Raw genomic sequence first — 24,215 nt, forward strand, 5'->3', positions numbered from 1 at the left:
GTCTAAGATCAAAATATGACCCGAATCATGACGATAAATAGACTGTATGGTTTTGAAATTGTTGGTCATTGAGGTGAATTCCAAAGAAAAAATATCATTGGCGTACCGTTTTTTTTTCTTCAAAAGCGCGCTATTCAAATCACAAAATTAATTTTCCTTTTGAAAATTATAAGTAAATGTAAATAATCCTTAGTCCGTCTCTGATGTTTCTGAATATTACCAGCTTCGGATTCTAGTGAACTTTTCGATTCTCTTTTTCGTAATCCGCCCGGATCGTATTATTCTTTTAAACTAGAAAGAGTTCAAGCCTTCATTCGTCGAATTGGTTTTTGTCGTCAGCTGATTTACTTGGAGATTGCCGGCTCCGTTGGTAAACAGGAAATTCGATTCGGTGCATACGAGGGCTGTTCCATATATAGGGTGTTTCGAAACAAGTGATGGTGATTCCTTGTCCGAAATAAAAATAAATAAAAGTGAAAAACTTACGAAACGGCATACAAAACAAAATTATTCCTATTTGGAGACTGTTCCCGCGATTTTTTCAAAATACTGGCCTTTTTTAATAAAAGCAAATGAATAACACTTCTTAAATTTTTCCTATTATCGTATTATTTTGGTTTTTCCTTCGGTGCCTTGCTTATTTGTTGCTTTTTGTATATAAAATATTTCCCAAATGTTATTGTTTATAAGAGAATCATTTTTTCGTCAATGCCTTAAATTTAATTTTTTTATTCGGAAACTGTAATTTTTGTGAAAAAATCGCAAGGGGCAAAAAAATATGCAGAAAGTGCGTTATTACAATTGCTATACTTCAGTATTATTTTATTGTTATGTCTATTTTCGTTTTCAAGAAAAAAATTGAAAACATTATTTTCTGTCATATTTGTACCGCTATGTGGTTGGCTTTTGACTCAAAGTTACCTGGATCGAGAATTAAGCCTACATCATATTTTTTAAATGGAACATCCTGTATATTAAATATATTTCCAAGGCTGGCAAAGAAATTTACAGAAAACGGTAATAGATAAATTACGCGATATTGGTCTTTGAACAATCCTAGACAAATACACGAAATAAAAACCCAGGGGTATGGTCTGTGCATAGATATAAGAAATTGACCAATTGCTCTTGAATGGAATTATCCAAGGGTGGTCATTAACATACAATGCAACAATATTATTACCTAAAGTTTCGGAATTTAAATTCAGGTAGAATTGTGGTCCGTAACAGAAAATATTTTTATATCTACTTGTGTTTAATATTCTTTGGTTTGGTATACTACTTAGTTTGAGTTTATTAGTAATCATTCCTATTGTTTTTCCTCGTGTTAACTCCAATGCCCTCAAACTTATAGAAACCGAAGTTTTTTATTTTATTTTAGATTTAAACATAAATACATACTTAAATAAATAAATATTGTTTAGTATCTTTCCTATCTTTCCTTAATTCGTATCAGTTAGTCACTTTCTTATATCTATGAACAGACTTTACCAATCAGTTAATGTTTATTGTGGTGTCATAAATGGGCATATTTTGGTTTCGATATTTCTAGATGAAAAGTTAACTGGAGATCATTATTTGCAACTCTTAGGGCACCAATAGAACAAAGGAGTGTGATAATTTAAATGCTTTTAAAAGATTAATGTATTGTCTGAAATTTTATTCTTATTTTTCTTTTATAATTGTTCTGTTATATACTTTTGTTCTGTGTACTTTTGTACTAATTTAAATTTTGCAACTGCCTCGTATATTTTTGTTTTCTGTTATAGCTTTATGCTAAATAAATAAAGTATTTATTTAAAATTGATAGTGTTTTGTTTTGTACGTTGCTTGAAAAAATACTCGGCTGCTAATCCTATCTTTTGTTTTTTTGTTTACCTCGATGTCTCTAAAAACAAAAAAGTTACAGCCAATTAAAATGTTATGAAGATAAATTTTACGCGCAGTAATAATCGAACTGCCCCCGTATATCGGAGCGTAGGCGCGTTAATCTGAGGCAATAGAGACGCGCCGATAGAAGCAAAATACCTGTCTGTGGCTTTCCTTCCAAGCCGCAATTTAAAAGTACGTTATGTCATTAATTATCGACTTCATGTTTACAAACTAGGACGGAGTCTTTTTGTTGCACGTGTGTTTCGGCTTTTGGATCGACCGAGATTTAACATCCCAGTGGTTTTTAAAAATGGTAAGCGATATTTTATAAAAATAAATAGAATCAACTTCGAATTTCGGTAAATCGCGCTTTGTTGTAGAATTTATCGCGCATCCGGGCTTGTAGGAGGATAGAAGTGCCTTCATATTTATTTATAAAAGTGAAATGTCAAAGAATCGCGAAAAATCCGTTGATGTCAGGAGTGGGATAGATGCGAATAAAATTCTCGCGATTTTAATCGTTGGTTTTTTAAATTCAACGAATGAATTTCTGAAAAACATGTCAGAATTTTTCAAAAACTAGTCAGGATTTCTGAAAAAGAAGTCAATATCCCTGAGAAGTCAGAATTTCTGAAAGAATTTTTCATTTTCTGAAAAACGAGTGACAATTTCTGACCTAAGATAGACTTTCTGAAAAACAAGTCAGAATTTCCGAAAAACAAATTAGAACTTCTGAAAAACAAGTCAGAATATCTGAAAAACAAGTTAGAATTTTTGAGAAACAAATCAGGGTTTCTGAAAAAAGGTCAATATCCCTGGGGGATGGTAAATTTGTGTTGGCTGTATTTTTCGATTTTAAGCGTGCTTTCGAAACAATAAGTAGAACTAGACTGTTAAGAAAATTGTACAAAATTGGTATTAAGGGAAGAGCGTATAAATGGCTTCGTATTTAACAGATAGGGTACAAAAAACTGTACATAACTGTAGAAGGTGGTGTTCCTCAGGGGACAGTTTTGGGACCATTGTTGTTTCTTATGTATATAAACGATATTGTCAATATTTTAGATGATACTAAAGCGGTATTGTTTGCGGATGACATGCAAAGAAAAATGAATGCTGATCTGAAGAATGCTTCTGATGATGAGATTAATTTTATATCTAGAATACGGAAAAATTTATCAATTGACACCAAAATCTTATTGTATAACAGCCCAGCTGCTCCCCACTTAAAATTTTGTTCCACACTTTTGTTCAATATGCGCCTAATTATAAATTAAAGCGTAACAGATATACGCCAATTCAAAGTATGTTGAGTGTTCTTAATTTCTTATCTGTAAAACAAAAAGTAGTGTTTAATATCTACGTATTTATTTTTAAAATTAAACAGCAATGTGTTCCCAATTATGTTTGTGAAAAAGTTACCTATTTCGGAGATATTCATTCTCACAACACAAGAAATTGTGGTAATTTTATGTTGAAATAAATGTTATTCTAGTCATGTACAAAACTCGATATTACATAAAGGCCTAAACCATTTTAACAATTTACCGTGTAAAAACTGTGATACCCTTGATAAATTTAAAAGACTTTTTAAGGAATTTTATATTTTATATTTAGAATTTATATTTCGTATTTTTTATGTAGCATAATACTAAATAAAGATTATATTACGCAGGAGGAAACCAGATTTGTGTATAGGGTGTTTTTTCTTTTGCATTTTCAGGCACTTAAAATGGCCACGGCTCTGGCGTTTTCCTCTTTGCTTTTGCTGTCTTTTGCGAACTCGCTACCCGTGGACGAATCGAAAGAGGCGACTAGAATTATTCAAAATCCATTTTCGCCGTTCTCTATTCCTTTGTTCGTTACCGACGAAGACGCGAACGGATCAAACGAAACGGCGAAAGAGGAGCGTCGAGAGAAGAGAGATGCAATTAACTGGATAGCCAACATCTAATTGTAGAATGTAAAATGTGCTTGCAAAGGAAAATGTTTATATTTAATGGCTACACGATAAATAAAAGATCAGGAGATCATGGATTTCGTCAATTCACGTTCCAAAGATCTATCGAAGCATATTTTGTGTACTCCTTATTGTAAAATACCCATTTTGGGATTTTTTTAAAGGACCAAGCTGTCTAAACAAATGGTGCCAAGTCTGTAGCAGAAGAGACTATTCATAATAACTACGTAATCTCAATGCTATATTTCTTAGGCTAGAAATAGAAGATATATTGGATTCAGATAACAGATAACATTGCTTTAATATTAAAATACATGTATATCATCTTCCATTATGAATAAATTTCAATTTTTATCTTTTGCTTGAAGATGGTAGACAATTGTCGAACTTTCACTTCTTCATGTTATGTTTTGCGAAGTGAAAAGCCCTGAGAAATAAGTCAAAATTTCTGAAAGAAATTATCTTGGAAAAATAAGTGGAAGCCAGAACTTCGGACTTAAGTAAGAGTTCTTGTGAAAAACAAATCAGGATGTCTGAAAACCAAGTGAAAAGCCCTGAGAAATAAGTCAAAATTTCTGATAAAATTTTCCTTGGAAAAATAAGTCGAAGTTCCTGAAAAACAAGTCATAACTTCCTACTTAAGTAAGAGTTTCTGAAAGACGAGTGAAAATTTCTGAAGAATAAATCGAAATTCCCGAAACGTATGCAGGAATTTCTAACTTAAGCAAAACTTTTGACAAATAAGCCAGAATTTTTGAAAAATAAATCGGATTTTGTGAAAATCGAATGCGAATTTTTGAAAAACAAGTCAGAATTTGTGAAAACCCAATCGGGATGTCTGAAAATCAAGTGAAAAGCTCTGAGAAATAAGTCAAAATTTCTGAAAGAATTTTTCCTGGAAAAATAAGTCGAAATTCCTGAAAAACAAGTCAGAATTTCTGACTTAAGTAAGAGTTTCTGAAAGACAACTGAAAATTTCTGAGGAATAAGTCCAAATTTTTGAAACGTAAGCAAGAATTTCTTCCTTAAGCCGAACTTTTGGGAAATAAGCCAGAAATTCTGAAAAATAAATCAGAATTTGTGAAAATCGAATGCGAATTTTTGAAAAACAAGTCAGAATTTGTGAAAAACAAATCGGGATGTCTGAAAACCAAGTGAAAAGCCCTAAGAAATGTCAAAATTTCTGATATAATTTTTCTTGGAAAAATAAGTCGAAATTCCTGAAAAACAAGTCAGAACTTCCGACTTAAGTAAGAGTTTTTGAAAGACGAGTGAACATTTCTGAAGAATAAGTCAAAATTCGTGAAACGTAAGCAAGAATTTCTGACTTAAGCAGAACATTTTAGGGATAAGCCAGAATTTCTGCAGAATAAATCAGAATTCCTGAAAAACAAGTCTGAATTTATGAAAAACAAAAAAAAGAATTTTTGAAAAAAAGTCAGAATTTCTGAGAACGGAAAAATTTCAGAAAAACAAGTAAGAATTTTTGAAAAACAATTCATAGTTTTTGCGAAACCAGTCAGAATTCTTAAAGAACAAGTCAAAATCCCTGAAAAATTTTTTGAGGAAGGGTTAGGTGCAAGTACTTTGATCTTATCGAATAAAATCTGGTGAGAACGTTTGGGAAGAAAGTCAGAATTTAAGGCACAATTACCTGAAGCTACCCCCACCGACCTAGTGTCAGTTCAACCGCCTTTTCTTTAATAGCGTTGTCATTTTTTATAGGTTATGTTGTGCATGCATTTTTAAACTACTCGTTTTCAGATGTTCATTTGACTCCAATAAAAAGAAATCTATCAAAAAGAGAAATAAGTGGTAAAAATTTATTTTTTTTTGTCGAGATCTATACATATCGATCGGTGCTGAGGAGTATAGGTGAATTTATTTGTGACGGTTTTCATTTGCGGCGGGCTCGTAGTCCGCCATGCCGAAAAGATTGACGTTTTCCAACGGCTCGTCATTCGTTTGGAGCGAGAACTGCTGCGTATTGCACGATATCGTGCGGCTCCGCCTAAATTCCTTGTCGTTTTGCTCTTTTATCGAACAGTACTTCCGTTTGATCTCTATCTGCACCTCGCTGTTCAGCAGACAGTAGACTAACGCTGCGAATAATCCCTAAAAAAAAATGGCGTTTATAGACCACTGATAAGGTCGCTATGCTAGAGTAAAGACCTTTAACTTTAACCATATCAAAAATGTTCATCAGAACCACAAACTAAGTTCAAATGTGCAATTAGATGTAAATACATGAACATGATTAAAGGAGTGGTAGGCAAATTATGAGCATCGTATCAACAGAAAGGACATCATCCAAATTCGAGAGGCCTCTATGGGTTTAAGCATTTGCAGCGTAGTTAGCCCAAAACTAATATGTAATTTCTGAGCTACAGGGTTATTCTGTTAAAGCCTTTAGTTCACGAGATATAACACAACGTTACATTTTTTTAAATGGAATACCCCATTTTTTAAAAATAAGTTTTCTAATAAAATTTCCTGTCAAACGATGTGCCATACACCTATTTTTATTAAGTAGTTAAAAAGATATCTGCATTTTTTATTAATTACCACAGTAGGCTGTGCTTAACTCTGACCTATGCAGTTTTACGGCCTCTATCTAGGTAGCTATGATCAGATAAAAACAATTGCCATGATACACAAGCCCAAGTGTGAAAAGTGGCGTCTTCTTCAAGCTACATGATAAGATGTTATATTGAAAGTAAGGAAAATCCACAGACGGCGTTAAATGTATATTTCCAGAGATATCCGGAAAGAAGGCCCCGATTTTACCAGGGAAGTTATAGTTTTTCCTAGTAAAATTTAACAAAATTGCAAATGTTTTGAATAAAAATTCTATTTTAAAAAAAGCAAATTTCCGACCTATAAATTTGCCTAATAATTACTAAATAGAAATTATATAGAAATTCCAAATTTTTCGATAAAAATTTAAATTGCCTAGATGGAAAATTCAATTGAATCAACCTCCCCCTTTTTTCAAAAAGTTTTTTTATTATTTTTTTTTAAAAGGGGGGGGGGGGTTAAAAACTTCCGCTAAAATTTAAAAAAATCCAAAAAATTTGAATTTTCAATCATTTAGATCAAATTCACCTTTTTTTTTTCATAGACTCATAAATTTATACCCCCTCAATTAATTTTTTACACAAATTTGAAAATTTTCCAACCCAAAGCTTAAGATTTTCCTTCAAATTAAAAAAAAATTGCAATATTAATTTCCTATTTAACACAATAATTTAAATTAATAATTTTGTATCCCTCTATATATTATTTATCATATAATAAATTTATATATTATTATTTAAAGTAATTTTTTATAGGTATATAAAAAGTATATTTATTAATATTAAAAAATATATAATTTAAAAAAAAATAAGTAAGTATTATTATATATTATTATATATACTATGTAAAATAAATAATAATCATTATTGAGTAGTTTTTGCTAGTACATATCTATTTCGTATATATCAAATAGAACTCTATCATAACAACTAATAAGAATTGAAAGATAAATAAGTAAGGTTATAATACCCTCAATTGTTCTTATGTTTCCTTCGCATACTTGAACTTGCAATAAATGTAAGTGTCTTTAATGTAACGAAATATCCTTACCTGAAATGCGGTAAAAGTTTGGTCGAAAAACAGCCATGTTACTTCCAGAATTTTACTGCGGTGCACGTAGAACGACGAAACGAGTGACAAAATGTACGGTATGCCGAAAAGCGGTATCAAAATCAATGTGGACTTCAATAGTTTCCTGAAAAATACAAATTATAACTAAAAAAACAAAAATAAATATACAGAATCATCCCGCGACCCCTAGCGTTTCCTCGAGGTGCTGAGAACTTTTTTCTAAGGTCATTTAACTTTAAAATGCCTTTAGTTTCGGTTAACGCTTCTTTTAAATTTTCAATGAACCCAAACTAATTAATTATTTGTGTGTGTGTGTGTTAATTTTCCGAAATAAACCATAGTCAAGCTCGTACCTGTACTTTTTGCGTTGTTGGATGAACGTCGACGTGAAGTGGAGTTTCAACACCAAGACCCTCACGATTATAATGAATAATATGAAATTTATCTAAAACCCGAAACCGTCATTAAGTTAGCGGCAGCAACACGGCTTCCTTACCACCACGGTCACCCCTACGGGAACGTCTATCAGTAAGGAGATGTGTTTGTCGTCCTTTTGGGTCCAGCACAATGTGTTTTCGAAAAGCGCCCTCAGTATCATCCAGGACGTGATGAAAAGCGCTGGCAATGCTGTAATGTAAAAATGTCAAACGGCAGTTGCGTTGTATGTATACAGGGTGTCCAGCATTGGAAATTGTAAAAGATATACCTCAAAAAATAATCTAGCTTTGTTTTATTCTAAATCGATACCTTTACGTAGGTACAGGGTGAAAAAGGAAAATGTTAGTTTTCGAAAAACCACAATATATTTGAAAAATGCTCGTAAAAAAAATAGGCCTACTATGTTGCATGCGGCCGAAGACAATTTTTTTTCTTACGCAAAATTGAATTTCGACATTTTCTAATTGCAAAAATAAGGTTTCGGGATAGTAGGCTTGAATATTGCTATTCGATTTTAAAACACGTTTAAATAATGAGTGGACAAGAAAGGAGTCAAAACCGTTTCCAATATCCCCACGCACATCATCTTGTACGGGACACCCTGCATATGCACGTCAGTGGCGTTCGCGGAGAATCCTGCCGGCTCGCAGGCAAAGTGAAACACTGAGAAGTGGGTTATGGAAATGCCATTGGCGTGCGCTTACCCCATCCTGTGACGCAGTAAGCCGTAGTACCGTGATTCTCCGAAAACAAATTCAGGAAGATGAGGTTGTGTAGGTACAGACCTTCCATCAGCATGAACGTGAAATTCGAAAGGATGAAATAATACCGAACGCTTATTAGTATCCGGCACAGCCAGCTCTGAAACCGACGAAAATTGTTTGTTTCTTATTAAAAAAAAAAAAACCTGAACGGTGCAGTATAAGTAAATTTTTGAAAATCGAAAGTGGTAAGGTTAAATTTTTGTTAAGCCCGTTTTGATTAGTTTATATCGCCGAGTACATGAAATTGGGATAAAGCAGTTGCTTAATGTAATTTTTTCGTCCTTTGCCGCGTTGAAAAAGAGGCCACTCTGTATATTAGCTACCAAAGACTGACAAAATCCTTCAAAATGTTAGTCATTTCGTGAAGGAGATGCCTTACAAGCAAAGGCTTTTTGCAAGACGGCATATAAGTCGAAGAAACACTTAAGAACCAGAGATTTGTTCTCTCTTCTAGTAAATTGGAGTGCATTTTCTAGCAGAGTCCCTGTTCCTGTTGTTCTTTTAGTATCCTCCATCCCAGTTTCTAAAAAAAGATGGTGTTTTTATAATGGAATTTTTTTGTTGTTATAATTTTCGTTTTTGAGATAAAATATTGACGAAGATGATGATGAAATCAGAGATACCAGGTAAAACTACGGAATGACGGTTCCATATCGTTCATCTATTCAAATTCGAAATAAGTGATGAATTGTCAGAACGCGAATGCGAGGGCAGCGCCAAAATTTCCGGCCTGAATATGAAAGAAACAAAGTAGAGTAACATTTTTTTATTATTTTTCAATATAACCTCAATACACTTATTACATCTCTTTATTAACAACTCAATCTCTTTAAAAAAATAATGTTTTGGTTTGTCTGCAAAATGATCTAAAACAGCCTCTTTTAACTCAACTTCGTCGTTAAAACGCCTTCCACGTAAGTCGTTTTTCAAATATCCCAACAAATAATAGTCGCTGGGGGCCACATCTGGACTATAGAGAGGATGATCTATCTGTTGGAACTCACACTCTAAAAATTATCGTGGAAAAAACGCACGCCTCTGGTCAGTTTTTCTCGGCGTTTTACACGTATGCAGTCTCGCAATTTATGTAATACTGTTGTGTAATATTAACCATTGACAGAGATATTAGTTTCTTTAAAATCTCTTAAAAGAATTCCTTCACAATCCCAAAAGATCATGGCCATCACCTTTGTTGTTGACTGGCAGACTCTGAATTTTCTTGGAGGTGCCTCACCATTACGACGATTCTCCATTGATTCTTTTTTCGATAGAGGGTCAAAATAGAGAACCATAGTTTCATCTCCCGCCACAATCGTTTCTATCACGGGCTTCGGTTCCGACCCACAGAGTCTCGACACGGTGTTGTTTTTTAATAGCCTAAGGGTTTTTAGGAACCCATCTTGCACTAACCTTATGTATACCTAATTGATTCGACGAACACTTGTATCAGAAACCTTAGGAATTTCTGAGATTTCCTTGACCTTTAAACGTCGATCACTCAATACCACCTCTTCCACAATCGCAACGATATCTTCCGTTATCACCTCCGCTGGTCGACCACTTCTTGAATCATCTTCAAGGGACCCCTGTCACATTCGAAAGAGATAAAATTTTTCATTAACATAACTGCTTATTACGAGAAAAACACTTAGGATGACCTGGTTCTGAGTAATTAGATTATTAGAGTAAGGAATTCTGAGAAGGTAAGAGACTCTATTAATTACAAGTCAGCCTACATTCTTTACTTTGTTGCCTGATGTGCCCTTTTTTCTTTCGGTATAGAACGTGAGAAATTCGTTATACAGAGTGGATTAATACATAGCTTTGTATGGAGACCTAACAGTAAAACAAATTTTGTTTTACTGTTGTTTTGTAATACTATTTTTATAAATCACAAAAGTAGCATTTTCATTGAGTTGTTGTTAGTTAGTTTAATGATTAATTGGCAACAATTCCCGCTGTATATTTTTTAAGTTTCCGCAGTACCTAAAAATTGTTTCAGTTCAAATATGGCCGTAACAAGTTTTTGAAAATTTTTTTAATTTCTAATCAAACCTGATTATTTTGATATTATCATATTTATTTATTTTATTTATTTTAATATATAAAAAAGGGGGGTGATATCTTCTCGCGGATTCGTTAAAAATTTAGCAGCGTTATTTTCTAATGACTTCACTAGTGTAAAAGTATTTTTCAACATTTCCAGTCAAATTTGCTAACATTGGACGATTGGATTCCTGCATATTTATTTATATCTTTATTTTTTTCCTCTTTGGGATACAAACGGATTAAACCCAAAATATCTAAATACATAGTAATATGCAAACTTTAGTTAACAACAAAAAGAAAGAGACAGAAGAAACGAAAAAATAAATAAATAAATAAAAGCGATGAAGTAAGATTTTTTTTTCGTTTTATTCTGTTTATTTATTAAAATATAAAGGACTACAGCGAAGCTAGAAGTGGTAAATTTCGACAGTTTTCGTATTTTTTTTGTATTTATTTATTTACTAAATAAATAAATAAATGTATTGAAGCGATGAGTTGAGTCTAGCTTAGCAAAAAAATAATACTTCAAATTCAAAACTACAACATATCCACCAATCTTACACAAAGGGAACAGAAAAAGTTTTTTTTTTCAAAAATGTTTGTAAATTTTTTGTATTTATTTATTTATTTCTTCCTTGCAGCACAAACGGATTAAACCCAAAACGCCCAGTGGATAATAATACGCAAAGTTAACAACATAAAAAAAGAGAGTGAAAAAGAAGAAGAAAATATATAAAAGCGATGAATTAGGAATTTTTGTATTTTCATTATATTCTATTTATTTATTAAAATGTAAAGGACGGCATCGGAGCTCTAACTGGTGATTATCAACAGTTTTCGTAAATTTTTTGTATTGATTTATTTACAAAAAAATAAATATATAAAAGCGATGAATTGAGTCTAGCTTAGCAGAAAAATAATATTTCAAATTCAAAACTACTACAAATCCACCAATCTTACACAAAGAGAAGGCAAAAAAAGGATTTTTTTAACTTTCTTTTCTTTTATTAATTTATCAATCAATTTTTTTTTTATTTTTGTATTTACAAAAAAAGGAAAATAAATACATAAAAGCAATGAACTGAGTCAACCTTAGAAAAAAAAGTAAGCAATAAAATTAATATTTTCATTTTATTCTATTTATTTATTAATAAATAAAGGACGACAACCAAGCTAGAGGTTTTTGTAATTTTTTTGTTTTTATTTATTAATTTATTTACAAAAAAAGAGAAACTGATTAAAAAAAGAAAAAATAAATACATACAAATCGATGATTGAGTCCGGCTGCAATTAATATTTCGAATTTAAAAGCGCAGCAAATCCACCAATCTTACACAAAGAGGAGGCAAAGAAAAATTGTTTTTTTTCATTTTATTCTATGATAGCCAAGCTAGAGATGGTCACTTTCGTTTTTGTAATTATTTATTTAAAAACCCCCCAAGTACATAATAATTTAGTTAACAAAAACATAAAATAACGAGAAAAATAGGAAAAATAAATACAGAGAAGCGATGAATTGAAACCAGCATAGAAAAAATTTTTATTCTATTTATTCATTAATATATTTTGTAGTATACTTTAAATAAGTTAAAGTGAGAACGAGAACATCCGGAGGGCTTAAATCCGGGGGTCGTGCAGGACATAAATATCAAGTTATTTTCACTGGAATTGTTCGCAAATATTACTAGGATGTTGAAAAATATTTTTATGATTAATAGAAATGAAATAACACCGTTTTTATTTTTTATCTCGTAAACGGAGCGATATGCGGGAAAAAATCGAGAGACGTAGTTTTAGTCGCTCTATCTCGGAGCAATGCAACTGGAGTCAGTGGCGGATAAGATATCAAATATTGCCGCTTCTTTTTTAAACACCCTGCATATGTATGTATTAAGGTGCTTCAAAACAATTTTTAATTTTTCCTCACCAAAGATGAGCCTTGTAACTCTAACTCTATTTTTATTTTAGTTTCCCATTTAATTGATATGGGAAAAATTCTTTTTTTCACTAAAATTAAATTTACGTATAACGTTCGCGATTTTGATGAAGAAAATGGATTGAAAAGTTTTGAAAATAACGACATTTAAATACTTTTGAATATTTTAAATTCCTTCTCTTATGCAGAATTGAAATTGTCATTTTTTTTTAATTCATTTTTGAGAAATTATGTAGATAGAAAATTATTAGAAGCTATTTCTGAAAAGTTCAAAATTTAGTAATTTTTAATGATAATCACACTTTGTTATACGATTTTGGAAAGCTTAAAGTCTCAACTTCAACAATACAAATTGGTTTTTTGTAAAAAATCGCCAACAATATACGTATATTTAATTTTAGTGAAAAAAAATTTTTTCCCATGTTAATTAAATGGGAAACTAAAATAAAAATAGCGACCCCTTAGGGTTACAGGGCTCATCTTTGGTGAGGATTTTTTTTATATCAAAAAGAAACAGTCGAGAGCTAAAAAAAAATTAAAAAAGTTTTTTGATATAATTACATAATTAAAATAAGCGTCGCCATCTTCGTCGTAGGTAGCGTCGTTCCGTAGGGCGGTCCCTCTGACGTACAGGGCGTCCTTCAAGATGAACATGAGTGCCCTCATGACGAACGACAAAAACAAATTCACGTGCAGCTTGTTTCGCTCGCAGTGTAGGCGTCTGAAAGGAAAAGCACTTGAAACGTCGATCGACGATAATGTTTTAACGGCGTGAGAAAATGGCGATAACGCTGAAGCGGCGCGAAATATTAAAATTAGTTCATATTCGGTCGTCTCCATATTTTTTCCTTATCTCGATCAGCTACTAAGCGAGCGATAAAGCAGTTTCAAACGACAATTAAGTTTACAAGTGAGGAGTTGCAAGATTGCCTACAACAGCAGCCATATTACAGCAAGCAAGAAAGGGTGAGGAAGAGCACCAAGAGGAAGAAGAAGATGAAGAAGTTTATCTGGAACCACCACCAATCATTCAACGAGCCCTTTATTCGGTTAAACTGTTAGAGAAATTTCTTATGGGGAGGATGCCCCTCCCGAAGAAATGGTGAAAATACAATCCAAAGTACGAGATGATCATAAGTTTAGATAAGGTTGGAAGAATGCTGATTGGATGGGGGTCTGAGAACTGGCTGAGACTGTTATTTTTTGCCAATGGTGTGATCAAAGCGAACTTCCAAATACTGGGAAAATAAATAGCCTGCTTCTAAACAGCAATTAATAATATGTGTAACGTATGGAGCGGTAGTATGGAGGGTCATCTGAAGCAATCTAGCAGGTACACAATCAACACCCGCAGAATTTGACTTAAAGTTTGAAATAATGGCTTTAATTGAGTCAATAGTTGCGATTTTAAATGCAAATGATAAATTCGAGTTGAATTTGCGATTTTTTTCATACCTGTTTAGTATTCCTAGAATCGAAATTGTAAGACAAATATGCCGATTTTTCTTTACTCACTGCACTTGTAACAACATTCCTTACTTCTTTATAAGCAATGTAGCCAGCGATAGATTTAGATTTTTTATATTTCGACAATATTTATTTTGACTATTATCGGAGATCATAAGGGGCTCATAACAAAGAAAAGCGCTCAGAATGTGTGAAATGTACCATCGAGATGACGTACGTATATGTATTCTGTACGCTTATGATAACTTAGAATTGCACTCTTTCAGTAAAATTAATAATAAATATATAAAAATTTATCGTAACTTACAATACCAGGCACCACAATAAATTATTTCATGAGTCAAGTCAAAAACTACTTGTAAGCAAGAATTATTATTTAGACTTGTGTCTGTGGTTATATTGATATGTATACAATAAAAACATAAATATGGTTGTGAAGGCAAATGGAAACAATGACTTGTTGTGTGATACTAAAAATAATTGTTGTTGTTATTTATACGCAAGTGTTGATTGCCTACTTGTATTTGTGACGTGGTTAGAACGATTTCTGTTTGTTTTATTAATTCTACCTATATGTCGCAAAAGATTAAATAAAACACTTTCTTAATTGTTAAATCTTAATTTTGTAGTGCCTATGTATTGGGACTACTTGCGAAACTACGCGTTTCACGCACGGAATGTCTCTTAGACATCTCCTACTTACTTGATATTAACGAATATGGCTAGAGCCATTGCCAGTGACAAGATGGAGACGCTGTATCCCACGTAAGCCGTATCTTTAATAATGGGCAGCCACGTTTCGTAGATGGGATCGATGGTTCCGTTACTCAGGCTGTTGTCGAAAATGTAGATGCCGCCACATTGGCTGAAATTGGTTCCCGATTCTCGATCGGGATCGACGAACCACGTGGAATTGTGGTTACACTGTTTGGTTACTAGCCCGTCCTGAAATACAACCCCTCCAGTCATCCGAAACAAAGTTCACGCCCCTTCCGTTAGCTCCGCCCCCCCCCCTCGAACCGTATATAAGCAGGTACAGAGTCGGATGCGAGCCAGTTTCAGTTCATTGAGCTGAGCTGTCTGCTGTCTTGATGTCGTCTTACCTGATTTTATAATTTGATTGATAATTTGAAGAGTCCTTTTACTTAATAACGATACCTTACGTCAAAATGTCAAAAGTCCACGCACACACAAAATTTTTAGAAAACATTGCAACTTGATTGTTTGTTCGGACGTCGTAGATCGCGATAAATATTCATGGGACGAGGTGTTTCCTCAATTTTGTGAATATTTCAGTTCGGCGATGGCGAAACCAACACCCTGACTTAAGTACGTTCATTCATCAAAGCTTAGATATAAAGGACGGGGCATTTTTTGTATTAAAATACTGTTTATTTTGAGATAGATCTAGCTCCGGGATTGCTATTTGGCCGTTTCTTTTTAGCTCTCCGGGCTAGAGACCTCGCAGATAGTGAGTTGTTTTCGGATGTGAGGTATATATGAGATGACGATAGCGGTTACGTTGATGATTCGACGTTGCCCGAGAAATTAAGATAAGATAAGAACGGACACGCAAGTGATTGATTAAATTTGTTTTTTTTTAAACCGTCCCGTGAGTGACAAAAATAACGTAGTTTACACGAAAATGACGTCAGAGCCGGGCAAAATATGTTCACCTTTCGGTTTCCATAGTAACGAAATAAATAGACTACCATTCAGGGGATATCTGACACATTTTGTCTTGCCCCAAAAAGAAGGCAATTAATAGCTGGAAAAAAGCAATCGTACACTGCAAATTGTGGTCCTTTATTCTATTCGAAGCATTACTAACTCTGTTCTTAAGAACTATGGCGTCAAAAACAATTTTTAAAAAGATCAAAGTCCAGCCCCTAATTTCATAGCTACTTGTATCTTAACTGACACACTATGATAGATACTGAATATATCGACATATTAACATGAATACAAAAAAAAAACAGTGTTCACTATCCCATTAACAGAACTCCATTTCCGGTAATTATCTTTGAATAACAGGTATAATTATTTCTTGTTTGACATTAATATCCAAAAATGATGTTCTGTTTTTTATTAAATAAGTTGTTAAATTTCAGCGTCGAAAAAAACTACATTATTTTTCGTCTGTTCTCCGTCCCGGACATTCGTGAAGTTTTTGAAGCCGGATTACATTCGATGGGTTAGAACTACAGGCTTCAATATTCAATAGATAATACTAAAAGAAACAATTTAAAATTATTTTCAATTATACAGGGGGACTCATGAATATGTGTGAAACCAAATGTATATATTTTTTAAATGGAACACCCTGTATATTATTGCCTGAGTAGATGCTCCCTTTTATATACTCAATATGGTCTATACCGAATGTTTGCGGATTTATGTCCCTTTTTCGTCAAAAATAAGATTTTGCGATATAATTATTGTTAACTTGAACTAAAATACTTTTTAACAGAATATACAAAAAAAATTTTTTTTGCTATTTTTTTAATTTCATATTTAATCTCATTTTTCGCGTACCCTGTATTATCACGTATCGCCCAATGAAGCAATTGGCAGATATTTTACGTCTTGCAAACGTCATTTCCCACATAAAAATTTAAAATTGTTATAAACGGTTAGACTTAGATATGGGACACATAATATGTCTAGAATTTTGTATTATACCAGGCGTTCCATTTAAAATTAGGAATTTGATATTCGACCACTACAAAAGAAACACATTGTGTAAAATAAATTGAAGGTTTGTAATATCCCCATTAACTTTTGTATATATAGGTTTTGAGATAAGGTAGTAGGCGCGAAGATCCCTGAATAGTACGCCACCGATGGTGCCGTAAATATCGCCGTTAACGCGTTTGCGAAGCCCAAAACGTAAACCGCGAAGTCGCGAACAGCTGTGTCGTAAACGAAGCGAAAACACGTCCGCACTTACTTTGTTCGTTGCCCGCCAGTACTCGTTGGTGCAGTTTTGAGTGGCTAGCGCACCGGGTTCCGTTTCCGGCCAGCAGTAGAGGCCGTCGAAAACCCTGCGGCATCCCTTCGCCACGAGCGACGTGTTCGCCAAACATTTACGCCCGACGATCGTCCTGATTCGTTCGATTTCCATGATATCGTTCGAAAGTTGCGCCCAAACTGATCGGGCACGGTAAAACAACACCAAGGGGGCGGAGATTTCGATATTCTTTATTTCGCTTACGTCGGTATTGTTTTGAGAAACATCTAGCCGGCCGCGATATTGCACGTTTTTAAACGGGCTACTATTATTTTTATATCGGTGCCGCTTCGTGTGTGTGTTTAATAAACAGTGCGCGTATGATCGATGGTTTCAATTGAACGTAAGTGATTCTGTAAAAAACTTATCTAATTTTCGCGGGACGACGATAGATACGCGGCGTCGGCGTTTTCCGGGCCGCCGCGTCTTTGTTTGTTTCGAACGCTCCCCTGTTTACAAAATTACCGTAATATGTTGACACGGCCGGACGGACTAATAATTTTTCGACGGGTTTGTTTATTTTTTCCGTGTGCTCGTAAAAGAATTGCGTTCCGTAAAAGTCAGAGTCGTCTATTTCTCTAAAACAGGGGTAAAATCAACCGCAGCTCGCGGTGGGCGAACGCCCTCTGCTAATTGGCTTTGCGTACGGAAAATCGTCACGGACCGCTAAGAAGTTCTTGATATTCCGTGCTGGATTCTGTGGTGGAGCATTGCACGCGGCGGTTTAACCTCCGTTCGCTCCCTATAGAATCCTTTGTAATCGTCCAAAAAAATTTTGAAATCAGTCTCCACTAGGTGGATTTAGTGTTTCAAGTGTTTAGTGAACGTTTTAAAGTGATAATCGTCGCCGATCCCTTCGCTTTTCCCCGTTCACGCCGGTATGGAGGTCGGATGGTCAGAATCCAGATATGTCTTTGGTACGCCTTCCAGTAGGTAATTTACTTGGACTGCCGGCCAACAAGACCTGAACACATAATCCGAAAGAGAAAAGTTTTAAATTGTATATTTCGAAGTATTTAATTGAAAATGGTGTGAGTGCTGGTAATTTTGCGGAGCGGACGAGCGTAGAATTTTTGCACAGTCAAGCGTAAACTTGAAACTGGTGTACAAAATTTAACTGTGAGGTTGCTAGGCTCCAACACTATCGTGCACTTAGTTGTACTGATTGCTTTGAAATGGACCTTTGTTCGCTTCCATATACCACACGACACAAATCTTAAATGTCTCCTTCCAGCTCCAGCTTACGAGATCAATTTACTATTTGGATTATCTTGGGATATCTGCTCCATCCCCAAACCTTGAAGAAATTTGATTGGTAGTTTATGAACCTTTATTATGCAAAAATAAATTTTAGTAATTAAGATGTCTTTTTTTGGTCGGTAATTCCTCCAATGAAAATTTAAATAATTAAGTATGATCATATAATAGAACACCGGTGCGCGCTATCTGTTGGTGCTCGTTGTAACCAATTAATTCCTCTGCCAAACGGGAGATGACAATACTAGCGCATCATCTATTGTTGTTTGCGCAAACTAATCAGTTCCGCCATTCGGTAAGAGATGGCGCCACTACACGGCCATCTAGTGGTGTTGGATCAAATTACTTACGTGCCAAATTTATCGAACATGGCATCGCTGAGGCGTTAAACGCAAGAATCGCCATCCGTTGGTGCTTGGCAAGTGGCATCGCAAAGGAAACGACCAGAAACTTTAGACATTTATTACATAAACGTATATATATAGCTCTGCCATAATGCTTTCGGCAAAATTCTTCCCGGTGGAGTGCAACAAGTGCACGAGAATTCTCCGAATAGCAACTGGTTGCCTCGCTACCTTTTTGTTTAGATTGTTACATTTTGGAAAATTATGTATGCACAGATCAAGACTGCAATTAAAATTTAAAATCACAGAACGATGTATATCCTCTTCTTTTGAATGACGGCCAAGTAGTCAACTGCAAATGGACAGGAACTATGGTTTAGGTTAATGAGCCAAAGTAAAAGTCAACTTCAATTAACCATGCCCTAGCAAAATAAAAACGATACCTAGTGCATTCTAGCGTTCTACGTTCACAGATGGCAACCGCACGATACAAGTCAACCGGACATTCTTTTACGACACACGACAACGCCATTTCTTAACTTCCCACATACCTACATTCTTATTTAGTTCTAACCCGCAGAACATAATTCGGTAAAGTTAATAAACTCCTATCTAAAATCTCGAACGAGAGCTTCAAAAAATGGCTTTCTTTGCCCTTTTAACTCTTTCTGTGGTTTTTAGCACAACACAGATGAGGTTGGTTGCGATGCATAGTTATTGGCCATGAACGAAAATAATCTGACTATAATATTCAGCTGAAGTTTTCGATTATGAGTTTAAGGTTATCGATAAAATAAGATACCCCTATATGTATCATAATCGACACTCATAAAAGGATATTCCTGATGATGTGTGCAAAAAGAAGGCATGGAATATTATTTTTATTTGTAATACATGGTCTGTGGATTTAACCTAGAAATTTTGGTGTTTGATAAATTACCGTAAAGGCGCCAAACCGGCCGATATAACAAGCGGAGCTTAAAGGCGAGAATGCCGCATATCGGCATTGACCGTATCGTTAGCTTCAGTAGCGAAGATTCCGCACACGCGGCTAAAAACTTATTATCGAGCGACCCCGCTAAAAAATGGAAATGCAAAACGGCGGGCGAAAAAAACGCCATCGTCGTGTTGCAATTCGAACAACCCACCGTTATCACCGGCGTGGATATCGGAAACGAGCACTCTGCTTACATCGAAATTCTCGTCTCTCGTTCCACCTCCGACGATTATAAAGTACTCTTGGTGATGTCCTCATTCATGACGCCGTTGGAGTCCCGACAAAGCCAGAATATCAATAAGGTTTAGTAGTAGCCCCGTTATTTTCACCAACGTTACTGACTCTCACGTTTGACCAGGTTCGAATGTTTAAAACGGAAGATTTTTCAGATCCGGAAAGAAACGAAAAGTGGGATCGAGTGAAAATCGTCTGCACACAGCCTTTCAATAGACACGTGCAGTACGGTTTATCATTTGTTCGCTTCTACGCGAGCACTGAAAAAGATGAAATGAAACCGGCATGTTTAACCATAGGAAAGTTTGTGGTTCGACCGGAATCGCCAGATAATATCACGGCGGGTAGTTTGTTTGCCCGGAGGAAGGAGCTACAAGAAGAAACACTGAAAGGTGGCTTACTGGACCTTTACAAATTAATTTGAAAAAAATTCCAAAATTTCTTTGATTGCATGTTAATCGATTTTGCACATAACTGTGTGTAAGTGACATGGGGTACTCCGCAGGCCCGATCTTGGGGACCCTGCTTTTCTCGATACAGTGTTTTAAACTAAAGAGAAATATGTAGGGTTATGGATTCAACAAATCATGAAATATTGGTTACCTTCACCGATCTTACTTAATTGTCTAAAAAGCTTGCATTGTTTGATTTTTTTTAACATCTTATCATTACGTAATTACAAAAAAAAGGTTAAAAATATGTTTTTAAAAATGATAACGATTTTTTGGAAAACTTCTAAATCGATCTACTAGTAGATTTTTTTAAACGACTTACCGTTACTTAATGACAAAAAAAGTTAAAAATGGTTTTTTTCAATAATAAGAACGATTTTTTCAAATTTAGCGCCTTTTGAGTGATGCTATTACCCTTTTTTTTTTTATTTATTGATGATTAAATTGTTAAGCTTCTTGCTTGTTCGTTAATAATAAAGTATAACTACCACAAAACTAAACCAACGTATTAATTATTAACTAAAGGTCCTTTTCTCTGAAAAAAAAAAGACTGAATTAAAAACAAAAATTATATTTAAATAAAACACTTTTTTCAACTTAAGAGAGATAATATTTTTTATGTGTAGTTTTCCGCGTAGTATAAAAATTAATTTTCAAAATAGGGTGAAATGTTATTTTTATTTCTAGGTGCGGCTGCTATTAGAGAAGCAACATTATTGGCGCATATGGGATCACCAGTTAATAAAAAACTAAAACATAACCTGCCCACGACTCCAAAGTTGAGGCCCGACCACTTAGGGGAAAAAAAATCTCCAAAAGCGAGAAACCGTGATGAGTTATTGTACACTAAAGAAGAGGACGAGAAAAACGATAAAATAGACGCCATAATCGAGAAAAAAATGAAAGAGAAGGGGGAGACAATGCAAAAAGAGAAGGAGAAAAAGCAAATGAGTGGGAATAAAAAAAATGTCGATAAAAAAGAGTCGAACAAAAATTCAAGTGACGCGGAAACGAGCAAACGAAGGTTACAACCTCGGGACGATCACCCAAAGTCGAAAAAAATGAAAAAGACGCGTCAAACGAAACCGTTCGCAAAATTATTGGACGGTGTCGTTTTGGTAATAAGCGGCATACAGAACCCGGACAGGGCAAATTTACGCTCTATGGCTTTGTCAATGGGCGCCAAATACAAATCCGACTGGGACAACACCTGCACCCACTTAGTGTAAGTTATACATCTATATATTTACGATTTTAAAACAACAAAGTCGTTTCTTGCGCCTCCAGTCCTCTTGGACTATTTTTTGGTCATCTATCCTTCAGCATTCAATATACGCGGCATGTCAGCTTCAACCATATCAAAAATGCTAGTGTCTATTAATCTTTGCTTCATCTCATTGTTACTTATTCTATCTTGCACTGTTAGTCTACAGCAGCGCCTGCAATAGTCTATTTCCCTTTCCAACAATCTCTTTTGTAAATGTCCAGTTCTATCATAGGTTGTGATACTCTCTATATTCCACTATCTCTTGTAAATTTGTTTCCCATGTCTCGCATTCAACATATGTGGTCATACTATCTCAAACTTTCAGCATCAATATTATCAACAATACATTCTTTGTTTCATTGTTATCTATCTTGCAGTGCTTTTGAAAGTATCCAGTCATTTCCCCTGTCATAGGTTCTTTCTACATCTCACTCCCCAACGATTTCTGTAGCTCCATTCTTCTTGTGGATTTCTTTCCCATGTCTAGCATTCAACGTACGCGGCCATACTATGTCAAACTCTCAACACCTACAACATCAACAATACATTCTTTGCTTTATCTCATTGTTATCTCTCTTGCAGTGTTGGTCTACTGCCAGCGTCTCTAGTTGCTCACTTCCCTTTCCAACAGTACTGTCATAGGTTGCAAAACTCTCTACATCTCACTCTTGTAGATTTATGTCTGACACTCAACACACTATTTTAGACTTTCAGCATCAACAACATTCTTTGCTTTATTTCATTGTTACTTATTCTATCTTGTAGTGTTGATCTACTGCGGCGTCTCCGGTAGCCCATTTTCCACATTATAAATCATACATGTTTTCCTTCTCGAATGTGGTTGCTAATTTCAGGTTCACTAGTGCCACTTTTGACTACGTTTGCTTCCCAATCCCCTGTTATAAGAACACCTCATGCCTTGTTCGCCTCGGCAAGTTTCCTGATGATATGCAGGAATTTACCATTACCATATTTTGACCAATGTTTTAGGACTTTCTATCAGTGAATAAGTTTTTGATAGTTTCTGTCAGCTTTTCCAAGTCCTCTATAATTTGAGCATAATTTCTTGTCGCCTTTTTTTCTGTAAATTCAGTCTAGATGATTCAGTTGAGGACAAAAGCAAATAATTGGAATATGGAGTTCATTTTTAAAGTTCGAAGCTAATTTTCTTTTGGCCAAGGGGCTTTCTTACCTCTTCCGTGATTAGATTTTGTACCTACGATATTACTCTCATCTTGACTCTTTCTTATCAATTCTGAGCAATTTTCAGCAACATAAGGCTGACTGGGACTGTTTCTTTTCTGTTTGTCCTCATTGGTTTTAAAGTTTCCGGCTTCACCGGGTCTACTGTGATTTTTTTGCGTTTCGGACATCCTCGTATTATATCATCATAGGATCAGCGAGAATTCAATTTAACGCTACTTGTAGTCGGCATGCTTTTTCTTTTTTATCAATTGTCCGTTTCTCTAGGCTAGGTTTCAATTTCAACCAGGATTTATCCTCTTGGACTATTTATTTTTTGTTGTTTTTTTAAAATATATTGCCAACGGAATGAATGCTTTTGCCTTTTGCGAGGAACTATCTGTGCCGCCCTCTACATGGTTTGTCTAGTTGATGGTATCTCATCGTGGTGTTTCTGTTTGAGTTCGAATTTTAATACAAATTCATCTACACCACTGTATAAATGTATGCAGTCCTCTGGTTTTTCCCTCCATCCCTCATGCGTATTTCTTGACACATCCCTCATTTTTACATTTAAACAGGTGCGCTTTCGCAAATACCCCCAAATTCAATCAAGTTAAAGGTAAGGGTAAAATAGTTAAAAGGAGTTGGTTGGAAGATTCTTACAATGAGAGGAAAAGGCTGCCTTGGAGGAGGTACGCTTTGGATAAGGCAGACGCTGGAGCAGAGAGCGAAGAAGAAATTTGGGAGGAAGTAAAAGACACTTTAGAGCCCGTCACGTTATCAGATAGCGAGTTGTGAGTGATCGAAACAGACTTCCCAATGTTGTGCTATAATTTTTTCACAACTTAGAGTAGAGGAAGGATCGGATACTGAAGATAGGGTGAAAGACATACTAGCAAGGCGCCAGGGCGAACCGCCGGACATTTTCAAAGCCGATACCGACTTCGAGGCCACTGACAGTGACGATTGCCTCGACGATCGTTCGTTAGAAATTAAAGACGTCCTATTAAAAGATTTTTTTCGAAACAAAATTTTTTATATAGACAGCGCGTTGGACGAGGATTATAGGAATAAGATCAAACAGTACGTCGTGGCATATAACGGGTAAATATTACCCAATCAAGTTGCTTCCTCGTCCGAGCGTATAGTTCTAGGTTGTTGGTGGAAAATCTGGACGCCTCGATAGAGATAATCATCACGCGTAAAGATAACGCCAACGTTTTTAAAGATATGTTACCGAATGCGGTTTGCGTGTCGCCCGACTGGATCTGGCGTTGTCACAATTCGAAAAGCGTCGTCGAGATGGACGAGTTCATACTATAATTTTGATTAATT

At 34.9% G+C, this 24,215-nt stretch overlaps 2 protein-coding genes across 2 annotated transcripts; one reads left to right on the plus strand and one right to left on the minus strand.

Annotated features, from left to right (window-relative positions):
• Positions 1-5,652: 5,652 nt before the first annotated feature.
• Positions 5,653-17,461, minus strand: LOC132704394 (parathyroid hormone/parathyroid hormone-related peptide receptor-like). The gene is made up of 8 exons (XM_060674363.1): positions 17,085-17,461; positions 14,838-15,079; positions 13,229-13,388; positions 8,623-8,779; positions 7,977-8,107; positions 7,834-7,925; positions 7,460-7,604; positions 5,653-5,947 (listed from the first exon to the last, which is right to left on the minus strand). The coding sequence occupies exons 1-8, from the start codon at positions 17,256-17,258 to the stop codon at positions 5,714-5,716; spliced, it is 1,335 nt and encodes a 444-aa protein (XP_060530346.1). The 5' UTR covers positions 17,259-17,461; the 3' UTR covers positions 5,653-5,713.
• A 2,051-nt stretch (positions 17,462-19,512) lies between these two features.
• On the plus strand, positions 19,513-24,203 carry LOC132704393 (DNA repair protein XRCC1). Its single transcript, XM_060674362.1, has 6 exons — positions 19,513-20,044; positions 20,101-20,368; positions 21,116-21,653; positions 23,459-23,674; positions 23,730-23,984; positions 24,035-24,203. Exons 1-6 carry the CDS (start codon positions 19,736-19,738, stop codon positions 24,201-24,203), a joined length of 1,755 nt encoding a protein of 584 aa, XP_060530345.1. The 5' UTR covers positions 19,513-19,735.
• The last annotated feature ends 12 nt before the right edge of the window (positions 24,204-24,215 follow it).

This window comes from Cylas formicarius, unplaced genomic scaffold (assembly GCF_029955315.1).
Source record: "Cylas formicarius isolate icCylForm1 unplaced genomic scaffold, icCylForm1.1 PGA_scaffold_7__23_contigs__length_41026272, whole genome shotgun sequence".
In the NCBI taxonomy this organism is placed as follows: Eukaryota; Metazoa; Arthropoda; class Insecta; order Coleoptera; family Brentidae; genus Cylas; species Cylas formicarius.